Raw genomic sequence first — 11,285 nt, forward strand, 5'->3', positions numbered from 1 at the left:
TTTCCCACCAAAGTACGTTCATCTCTAGGAGACAGAACTTGTCTCCTTCCTGAGCGGTATGACGGCTGCGTGGTTCCATGGTGTTTAAACTTGAATGCTATTGTGTGTACAGATGAACGTGGTACCTTCAGGCGTTTGCAAATTGCTCTCAAGGATGAACCAGACTTATGGAGGTCTACAATTTTTTTTCTGAGGTCTTAGCTGATTTCTTTTGATTTTCCCATGATGTCAAGCAAAGAGGCACTGAGTTTGAAGGTAGGCCTTGAAATACATCCACAGGTACACCTCCAATTGACTCAAATGATGTCAATTAGCCTATCAGAAGCGTCTAAAGCCATTACATAATTTGCTGGAATTTTCCAAGCTGTTTAAAGGCACAGTCAACTTAGTGTATGTAACCTTCTGACCCACTGGAATTGTGATACGGTGAATTATAAGTGAAATAATCTGTCTGTAAACAATTGTTGGAAAAATCACTTGTGCCATGCAAAAAGTAGATGTCCTAACCGACTTGCCAAAACTACAGTGTGTTAACAAGGAATTTGTGGAGATGTTGAAAAACAAGTTTTAATGACTCCAACCTAACTGTATGTAAACTTCCAACCTCAACTGTATGTATTTTATCCGGTTTCAGATCCTCCAAAAATGTGCACACTCACGGATACGGAGCGCTGAGGTATAAAAAGAACTGGAGACTGGGTCCAAGGTAATCTACTGAGGTTTCCATACGCCGATACATATATCCGGGTTGCTTCCAGTATGGGTAACTGCAGCCCAATATGGCAACCGGAGTATGGGCAAGTGGGTGTGTTGAGAAGTGTGGGTGTATGGAAATCGAATCAGCTAATTGGGCAGATTTGTTGCCACTCAAGACTGTTTGGTGTGTCTGATTGGACTGCATGATGAGATAAGCCAGCGACCAGTGCACCGGTGCTTCCTACTGGGTATCACGGTCATGTTGCCGGTGGTAGCTAACTTGGCCATTTTTTTCTCCCACATGATTTTTTTTTTAAGTAGGACAGCAGCCTACACAATAAATAATTTATATTGAGAACCATCTAGATGTCACCTTGATACATAGGCTACAGTCTAGTCTACAAGTCAATGGGAAGGGCATAAAAAAAACAGGACACAGTGCCGTTCGCGTCTGCATGACAAGCACTACTGTCCAGCAACAGAGTGAGAAGTAGCTACCTAGTAGCCAATATCAGGGTGACAGTCACAGTAAACACACCCATACAACGCATGAAGCAACAGTACACCCATCATCAATACTTTAATCAAAATAAATCGTCAGTTTACAACTGAAAATGTATAATTATTTGTGTAAAACTAACAGTGAAATACAACTCAGACTCATCCTCTGGTTTAAAAACAAAAGTCAAAACTCTCGCGGTATGGTAACTCAATGTACAGCAGTCACCTGGTAATGGAAGAAAAACAACACAGCTCAATCTAAACAGTCTAACCAATAACAGAGTGCTTTTGACACCCACTCCTGTCCACCCACCCACTACTTTCCTTTCTACACACCCACTCCTTTCCACATGCCCACTACTTTCCTTTCTACATACCCACTTGCCCATATTCTGGTTGCCATAATTGGGAGGCAGCTACCCCCCTCGGTTTATATGGACCAACATCACATGCATACCAGCAGTCAGTCTGCACAGGGCGCAGCGAGAGCAGAGACTACGTCGTCACCTCATCCAAAAACATGGCAGACATTGATTTTTTTAAATTATTTAACCAGGCAAGTCAGTTAAGAGCACATTCTTATTTACAATTACAGCCTACCAAGGAACAGTGGGTTAACTGCCTTGTTCAGAACAACAGACTTTTACCTTATCAGCTCAGGGATTTGATCCAGCAATCTTGCAGTTACTGGCCCAACACTCTAACCACTAGGCTATCTGCCACCCTTATGTGGATGAATATAAACTGTTAATATTTTCGGTTGTGAGTGGTAAAAGAATATCTGCCCCAGGGACAATTATTTGCAGAATTCTAATGGATGTTTTGTGTTCAAAGTCGATGACTAAAGTGTCTTATTAGGAATTTTCAAATCTGACTTCTCTGTGTGGCTGTGTATGGAAATTGTCTTTCTGGGCTGGGAGTCAGTTAAACTGCAGTACCGAAGCAAAACTGTAGGAGCTGTTGAAACTGTGCTTCCAGACCGGAACCCTGGACCCTCAGAAATAAAAGATCCTGTCATGGATTAGGAGCCACTCCCTAAAAAGTCTGCAGTATGACACAGCCGCAATGCAGTAGCGGCTTCTGATTGGCTAAGTAGGTGGGGCGGGGCCGAGTGCAGGTGGATTTTTCCAAATTCAACAGACCTGCATTGCATTTTAACCAGCCTGATAATAGCTAATTTCCAATTTATAAATTTCTCTAAACTTTGAATAGAATTGCAATGCAGTTATAAGCCTACACAGGCCCTTTATAGGCAGACTATCACATTCAACCTACAATATATCGTAGTAGACCATATAGCCAATCTATTTTATTTAAAAAGGACTGAAGACAGAAACAGATTATTTGGTTCCATTTCAACATATTTGTTAGTGAAACCAGTGGTGTAACATATATACATTTAAATCAAATAGCCTAGTACACACACCAAAACTTTTAAAATGTTCAAATCATAAGGCTATTGCACAGAAAAACATGGACGTATATTTAGAACCGCTGGACAGCAACAAACTTACTTACCCTGACTGATCATTGGGAACGAGTTCAGAATGACTGTGAAGGCTTGATCCATAAATTAAATAATTAAATAGATAGCCTACAAAACTAAAACTATCCATATGTTCAAATCAAAAGGCCTATTTTACATGACATCAATAATGCAGCAACATCCCGAGTCCTCGGTGCCACACATTCAGAAATCAAAAGATGGTTTAGTATTTAGTTTAAAAGCTCTGATGAAGGCAAACAGAACAAGAAACACTTTTCAGTGAGAACCACTGCAGAAGCTTCGGGTATTTTCCCAATTAAGTAGCATAGTTTTGTTGTTGGCTACTTGAAGAGAACTAGGGCCCATCACTCTCAGCCCACCTCTTCCAATGCATTGTGGAAAAGTGTGCATCGAATAATACTAGATGTAGAGCTGAAATGAGTATTGCATCCTGGCATAGCGGATGCTGTATTCTATTAAACATTCTATTTTCACATACTGAGAATTCGCCATTTCCCGCTATTCGTTGATTTAGGTAGTGCATCCGCAAATCTAATTGATCAGCTGTTGTCAAAGCCGAAATGAGTATGACATCCGGGCCTTTAAAGTATACTCATTTTTGAAATGTCGCATCCAATAAACTTACGTTACTTTATCGCATACTCAAACGACATACTATTTAGGATGCAAGTATGTTTATTCGGACACGGCCACCGGTTTATGCCCTGCTCTGGCTGTTCCCCCTCATTCAGTATTGTGTTGCTATGTACTTCAATGTTACACAATAATCTCCATAACTCTGCATTGGCGCCCCCCCCCCCCCCCTTGGGTTGTGCCGTGGCGGAGATCTTTGTGGGTTATACTCGGCCTTGTCCCTCTAGTGGTGTGGGGGCTAGGATCAGTCTGTTATATCTGGAGTATTTCTCCTGTCTTATCCGGTGTCCTGTGTGAATTTAAGTATGCTCTCTCTAATTCTCTCTTTCTTTCTCTCTCTCGGAGGATCTGAGCCCTAGGACCATGCCTCAGGACTACCTGGCATGATGACTCCTTGCTGTCCCCAGTCCACCTGGCCGTGCTGCTGCTCCAGTTTTAAATGTTCTGCCTGCGGCTATGGAACCCTGACCTGTTCACCGGACGTGCTACCTGTCCCTGCTGTTTTCAACTCTCTAGAGACAGTAGGAGCGGTAGAGATACTCTCAATGATCGGCTATGAAAAGCCAACTGACATTTACACTTGAGGTGCTGACTTGTTGCACCCTCAACAACTACTGTGATTATTATTATTTGACCATGCTGGTCATTTATGAACATTTGAACATCTTGGCCATGTTCTGTTATAATCTCCACCCGGCACAGCCAGAAGAGGACTGGCCACCCCTCATAGCCTGGTTCCTCTCTAGGTTTCGTCCTAGGTTTTTGTCTTTCTAGGGAGTTTTTCCTAGACACCGTGCTTCTACACCTGCATTACTTGCCGTTTGGGGTTTTAGGCTGGGTTTCTGTACAGTACTTTGAGATATCAGCTGATGCAAGGGCTATATAAATACATTTGATTTGATTACAGGGGAAAGTCTGCTTGCGTTTGTGGGTAAAATGACCCTGACCCCTTTTAGAGTAAAGTGAGCATTGCATTTCATGTCATTCAGGGCCAGACTCCAAGGTGCTCAACGATAGAAACACAATTCCCCACAGTTCTGTAAAATCACTGGAAATCAGTCAGCCCTTTTCATATCTCAAACCTACCCTAACCTTAGTTTCATGTCCACACCGGCTCAACCATAAACTTTGAGGTCTGCAAACTGTGATGAAATATTTAGGCTGTCATTGTAATAAGAATTTGTTCTTAACTGACTTGCCTAGTTAAATAAAGGTTACATTAAAAAAATATTTTTTTAATGAAGCGAGGGAGTGACAGATTGAGAGAACAAAATGGAAGGGACATAACAAAAAACACAAACCAAAACACAATAAAAGAACACTAATCGTCCTCCTGTTATACAATCACATCTGACAAAGATCTCAGTCTGAACTTTAAAAAAATGTTTAATACCTTTATTAGAATATAAAAAATTGGATCCCTGTTGACGTATATAAAATCCCAAACATGCACATTTTTGTGTTCTAATGAACATAAATTCAGACCTGCCGCTGGAATCAGTGTCAGATCTTTATCATAATAAATACTACTTTTTTCTCCAGCATTTTAGTGTTAAGGTTCTCTGAGTGAAATATCAGTTGAAACCAACTCCAGATTTCATCCTTTTCGCTAGATCTTGTGGAGTCCAAAGAAGTTGGCATGATGAGTGTGGCTGAGCATGGCTGGGTGGGAGACGTTCACATAGACCCAGTCCTGCTTCTCCAGCTGCAATGTGGAGCCCAGGTAACTCCCAGAGGTCCAGACACGTCCATTAGAGCCCGAGCTGCAGTAGCCCTCCCTGTGCGCCTCTATCAACGTGAGAGGCTTGGAGCTCCAGGGCCTCCTCACAAACACAGAGTGAACCAAGGCATCTGTAGGGGTGCAGTGATTGGCCTCAAACTGCACCCGGGAGTAGATGTGGTAGAGCCCAGTCTCGTTGACCTGCAGACCACCATCCCGATAGACCACGCCTCCCTCTGTGAAGGCCCGCCCTGCCTTGGGCTCCCAACGCAAGGTACTCTGGGAAACATCCTTCTGGATCCGGCCTGAAGGAGACAGCAGGGAGAGTGGGGTTAGATATGAAACTTCATTGGATTTCACAGTCCCTACTCTACATCAGGGGTGCACACCTAATTCAGTTAATCATGGTCCTGATTAGCAGCCGATTACTAGAATCAGGTGTTTGAGAAGGGCTGGAGCAAAAGCCTGCACACCCCAGCTTACTTACCTATGACGTGTGCTGCAGGTCTGCTGGCCTTCTTCCCTGTGTCTGGATCAGACTCTAGAAGGTCACCCACTAGCTTCTCAGGCGCACAACCTTGGCTCTCAATGTTAACCTCCTGTGAAATAATAAGAAAAAAGACATCAATGTCACATCACGTTAACATACTCACAGGTTATTTTAAATTACATTTTGGGGTTAAGGGTTATAGAGAAGTGTTGCGCTAATGTGCGCTGAACATCAGCTCCTTTCTGAATGTGTTCTTTGATATGAGTCAAGGATATCCTGTAGCAGCGCTGGACTGGTGACCACAATTCTGAACAGATTCCGGTCTTTAAATGTCATTGCTACTTAATAGTCTGAGATGCAGAGGCAGCAATAAAACCTGCACAAAAGTGAAAGTCAAACCTTTTTTCATCTACCCTTAACCTCAGTCTGTTTGTACCACCTACCTCTCACCAGTCTCCCACTCCATTTCCAGTGGTCACAATCATCTCTTTTTAGGTTCATAGTTTTCAACCGTTGTTGCTACAATGTTGCATGCTGTAATGCATTTTAGGGGGGGGGGGGGGGGGGGGGGGGGGACAGAGACTATAGAGCTCGCCAGCTTCTAGTACTAAAAGCCAGATGTGAATTATGTCTGGTTCGTTCAGCTATTCCTATGGGGGAAATTAATGTTGCCCCTATGGGGGAAATGACAAAAAGGGTTTGGGATAAACGCCAAAAATGAGATCTGAGGTTATCACAGTCTTAGGGGATATTATGCATTTTGTTCTAGATAATCTCAGTCCGTTAACATGACCTTTATGAACTATGAAGCCTTTTTTGCGCTCGTTTTGAGCACATAAATGCTTAAACTCAAAAAGTGACATTAGCTGATGAAGATGATCAAATAACAAAACGTAAGATCTCCTAAGCATGTGTTTACCACAGACTATTTTCTGTGTTTATCCAAAACCACTATTAATTTCCCCATAGAAAATGTTTTACCCAACGAGCCATGGCGGAGTTAGTGCCTACAAAAAGTCGCCATTACTATTGCTCTATATATGCCTGTTTTCCTCATCAGTAAGTTAAGATGTTCCCAACAACAAAACAATGATATGCAACAAGATGCTAAATATGAACTACCACAGATTCCTCTCTGCATTCATTTCATTGATATTTTTTTGCAGAGGAGCAGTGCAGTGTCATTGCAAAGAGAGATGCTCTTATAATATCCTACAGAAAGAGCATTATGAGACAGAAGTGACTAGATACAAAGACCCGTTGATACAAATAGAAATCAGAGAGCAGACTTGCTCCAGGAGAACCCCACCAAAACACTGAGCAAAACCCCTCACCTGTTGTATCCCATCCAGTTGAGTCTGTAGTCGGTGTATCTGGTAGGCTCCCAGCCCCAGAGCCCCAAACACCAGCAGCAGCAGAAACAGCAAAGCCACAACCAGGCTCCAGGAGCCAACCCCCCTGCAGCCCCTGGCCCTGCCCTGCTCCCTTACCCTCTCCTGGGCAGGAGGGAAGGACCAGCAAGGTACCAGGCCTGGAGGTTGGACCGACGGCTGTGGACCTCCACTGCGGTCCACTAGAAACACCTGGGGGTATGTATAGCCCTGGCTACCACTCATGGTGCAGTGTGTGTGAGAGGAGTGTGTGTCGCCTCTGTGTGCAGGAGGTGTGTGCTTCTATCTGAGCCTTGGTCTTAAAAAAAAGAAAAGAAAAAAAACGTATCAAGCCGACTGGAACCCACAGCTTCCACCCCAACGCTGGGTGGGTCTGTGACAAGCTCACACCACCTCGCACTCACTCTCGCCGTCCGCTCCTCTGTCAAAATGAAACTTAGACAGGTGGCTGGTGCTGTTGCAGGGCAGATAGATAATGACCTCAGAGTAGAGAAACTAATTTACACTTTTCGCACACACTTTCATACATGCATGTGCACATGCGCTCACAGACTTAGAAAATGGAAGTTAAACACGCAGTGATAGTTAATTACAGTGTCATTAAACACTGAAAATGTGTTTCTTTAATATGCTCTCCAAACCATAGCACAGCGCAAAGCTACAGAGAGAGGAAGAGGGTTGTTTGGCTGACCTCTGCCTTTCTAACCACTTTGTTCATCTCATCATGGGGCCAGACAAAGAGAACAACCTAGAAAGACTTCTTGAGAAAACCCCTTACTTGTACTCACAGCCCCACAGAACTACATATGACCAATGAGGAAAGTTTGAGCTTTTGGGTAGAGTAGGGGGACTGCTGCACTTATATAATTAAAAATGAAAGTCAGAGAGGATTGTGCATGTATATTTTTATTTGTAAACAGTGATGCAGCAGAAAATGATCGTTTCAGAAGCACACACACCTCTCAATGGGAAGTAGAAACTGCCACATGAAAAAGCTTACAGCTACTCAGCCTGCTTTCATCAGGAGTCTGCTGCTCTTCGTGAGAACTGAGAACGGTATGGGGTGTTATAGTGTGTATGGTGTTTGTGCGGTCTAACCAGGCAAAGGAAGACGTCATATCGACTCAGAACCCCCTAACGTTAACTAACCTGGGTTTACAGGAAAGTGACACTGACACACTTGCGCCTCCCCAGTGTCTATTGTCCCTTAGCTCTGGACAGCCTTTTGGAGGCCCTTAGCAAGATATTGGGGGTTAGAGGGGTTAGAGAGAAAATGCAATTCTACACATTTTCTAATGACTTATGCCATGTTAATTTGATATTTGAGTGAGAATGACTAAAAGTTTTTAAATCAAGTTTAGATGGCTGGCTAAACTACCAATCTAAAACTGACATGGCTAATTGAGTGACTGTCAGTGACTGACAGAAAAACTGCTGATGCACAACCAAGTTTAAAAAATGTACCTGGTGTATTCTACGATTCTTACTCTCAATAGTAAGTTGAGTGAGTTCATAATATACATAGTGCACAAAACATTAAGAACACCTTCCTAACATTGAGTTGCACCCTTTTGCTCTCAGAACAGCTTCAATTTGTTAGGGCATGGGCTCTACAAGGTGTCGAAAGCGTTCCACAGAGATGCTGGCCCATGTTGACTCCAATGCTTCCACAGTTGTGTCAAGTTGGCTGGTTGTCCTTTGAGTGACTGACCATTCTTTACATTTTGTACACACACACACACACACACACACACACACACACACACACACACACACACACACACACACACACACACACACACACCCAAAATGCAACATGCAGCAATTTCAAATATCTTACTAAGTTACAGTTCATATCAGGAAATCAGTCAATTGAAATGAATGGATTGGTCAATAATCTACGGATTTTACATGACTGGGAATTCAGATAGGCATCTGTTGGTCACAGATTGGGGTGTGGGTTAGAAAAACACTCAGTATCCCCTTCCGTCGCTGCGGAGGTTTCGTTCAAACGGTTCTGACATTTTCTCCACAAAGCAACTTTACTGAAAATCTAAAGTGGAAAATGATTGATATAATATACTGTATGTCAACATTTCGGAACATACAGTTGAAGTCGGAAGTTTACATACACCTTAGCTAAAGCCCTGACATTTAATCCTAGTAAAAATGTCCTGTTTTAGGTCAGTTAGGATAACCACTTTATTTTAAGAATGTGAAATAACATAATAATAGTAGAGAGAATTATTTATTTCAGCTTTTATTTCTTTCATCTCATTCCCAGTGGGTCAGAAGTTTACATACACTCAATTAGTATTTGCTCGCATTGCCTTTAAATTGCTTAACTTAGGTCAAACGTTTAGGGTAGCCTTCCACAAGCTTCCCACAATAAGTTGGGTGAATTTTGGCCAATTCTTCCTGACAGAACTGGTGTAACTGAGTCAGGTTTGTCGGCCTCCTTGCTCACACACGCTTTTTCAGTTCTGCCCACAAATTTTCTATAGGATTGAGGTCAGGGCGTTGTGATGGCCACTCCAATACCTTGATTTTGTTGTCCTTAAGCTATTTTGCCACAACTTTGGAAGTACGCTTGGGGTCACTGTCCGTTTGGAAGATCTGCGACCAAGCTTTAACTTCTTGACTGATGTCTTGAGATGCTGCTTCAATATATCCACATAATTTTCCTTCCTCATGAAGCCATCTATTTTGTGAAGTGCACCAGTCCCTCCTGCAGCAAAGCACCCCCACAACATGATGCTGCCACCCCCGTGCTTCACAGTTGGGATGATGTTTTTCGGCTTGCAAGCCTCCCCCTTTTTCCCTCCAAACATAACGATGGTCATTATGGCCAAACAGTTCTATTTTTGTTTCATCAGACCAGAGAACATTTCTCCAAAAAGTACGATCTTTGTCCCCATGTGCAGTTGCAAACCGTAGTCTGTCTTTTATATGGCGGTTTTAGAGCAGTGGCTTCTTCCTTGCTGAGCAGCCTTTCAGGTTATGTCGATATAAGACTTGTTTTACTGTGGATATAGATACTTTTGTACCTGTTTCCTCCAGCATCTTCACAAGTACTTTTGCTGTTGTTCTGCGATTGATTTGCACTTTTTGCACCAGAGTACGTTCATCTCTAGAAGACAGAACGCGTCTCCTTCCTGAGAGGTATGATGGCTGCGTGTTCCCATGGTGTTTATACTTGCGTACTATTGTTTGTACAGATGAACGTGGTACCTTCAGACGTTTGGAAATTGCTCCCAAGGATGAACCAGACTTGTGGAGATCAACAATTTTTTTCTGATGTCTAGGCTGATTTCTTTTGATTTTCCCATGATGTCAAGCAAAGAGGCACTGAGTTTGAAGGTAGGCCTTGAAATACATCCACAGGTACACCACCTTGACTCAAATGATGTCAATTAGCCTTTCAGAAGCTTCTAAAGCCATGACATCATTTTCTGGAATTTTCCAAGCTGTTTAAAGGCACAGTTAACTTAGTGTATGTTAACTTCTGACCCACTGGAATTGTGATACAGTGAATTATTATGAAATAATTGTGAAAGTGAAATAATCTTTCTGTAAACAATTGTTGGAAAAATGACTTGTGTCATGCACAAAGTAGGTGTCCTAACCGACTTGCCAAAACTATAGTTTGTTAACAAGAAATTGGTGGAGTGGTTGAAAAACGAGTTTTAAATGACTCCAACCTAAGTGTATGTAAACTTCCGACTTCAACTGTATTAATTGAAATAGAAAATAAAATGTGTAACATCACAAATTTGTGTTCATAATCTTTTGTCTTTACCAGTTCCCCTGCTCTGCGCAATACATTCATTTGTAAGTATTAGACATAACAATTGACAATGGTTCTTTATGTAATAAAATCCTCCCCTCATCTCTACTCTGTGGTTGCTGCCATCAAACGATTATCTGTTCTGTATCAAGCAACTTTACTGAAAATTTCAAAAAAGATGTATATTTAGCATATGAAGCTAAGATAAGTTACTTATTCCTTTCAGTAATTTTCATTTAAATGGTCTTTCTCCAGTTCCCCTTAACGGCACATGGAATTGTTTTATAGTACAAATGTTTGTGATGGTACTCAAAACAACATCCATAGTATTAATCTTGGACATCACAAGCTCTTTGATCATTATAACTTCTGGAAAAAACAATGCCCTAATCTCTTCTCTACTGTGGTTCTGGAGGTTTCCATGAGACTGCATGTCAGCGCTCAGGGAGGGCCTGATTCCACTGAAGGAATGAGTAATAGTGGTTACACTGAAACAGTCAGGCAGTGGTTAAACTGAAAGGGCATCACAATCCTCACAGTTCGGTTGACCAGATTAAAAT

At 42.3% G+C, this 11,285-nt stretch overlaps 1 protein-coding gene across 1 annotated transcript; it reads right to left on the reverse strand.

Moving 5' to 3' along the window:
* Positions 1-4,556: 4,556 nt before the first annotated feature.
* LOC115158458 (tumor necrosis factor ligand superfamily member 6) lies at positions 4,557-7,353 on the reverse strand. Its single transcript, XM_029707418.1, has 3 exons — positions 6,882-7,353; positions 5,545-5,656; positions 4,557-5,362 (listed from the first exon to the last, which is right to left on the reverse strand). Exons 1-3 carry the CDS (start codon positions 7,161-7,163, stop codon positions 4,947-4,949), a joined length of 810 nt encoding a protein of 269 aa, XP_029563278.1. The 5' UTR covers positions 7,164-7,353; the 3' UTR covers positions 4,557-4,946.
* Positions 7,354-11,285: the final 3,932 nt, after the last annotated feature.

Source organism: Salmo trutta, chromosome 22 (genome assembly GCF_901001165.1).
Source record: "Salmo trutta chromosome 22, fSalTru1.1, whole genome shotgun sequence".
Lineage (NCBI taxonomy): Eukaryota > Metazoa > Chordata > Actinopteri > Salmoniformes > Salmonidae > Salmo > Salmo trutta.

Excerpts from the sequence above, each read along its gene's own strand:
- LOC115158458 (XM_029707418.1), bottom strand. The coding sequence starts at position 7,163 with ATGAGTGGTAGCCAGGGCTATACATACCCCCAGGTGTTTCTAGTGGAC. Across the intron at positions 5,657-6,881 it reads AACTGGATGGGATACAACAG|GAGGTTAACATTGAGAGCCA; the intron begins GTGAGGGGTTTT and ends ATTATTTCACAG. Across the intron at positions 5,363-5,544 it reads ACCTGCAGCACACGTCATAG|GCCGGATCCAGAAGGATGTT; the intron begins GTAAGTAAGCTG and ends TGTCTCCTTCAG.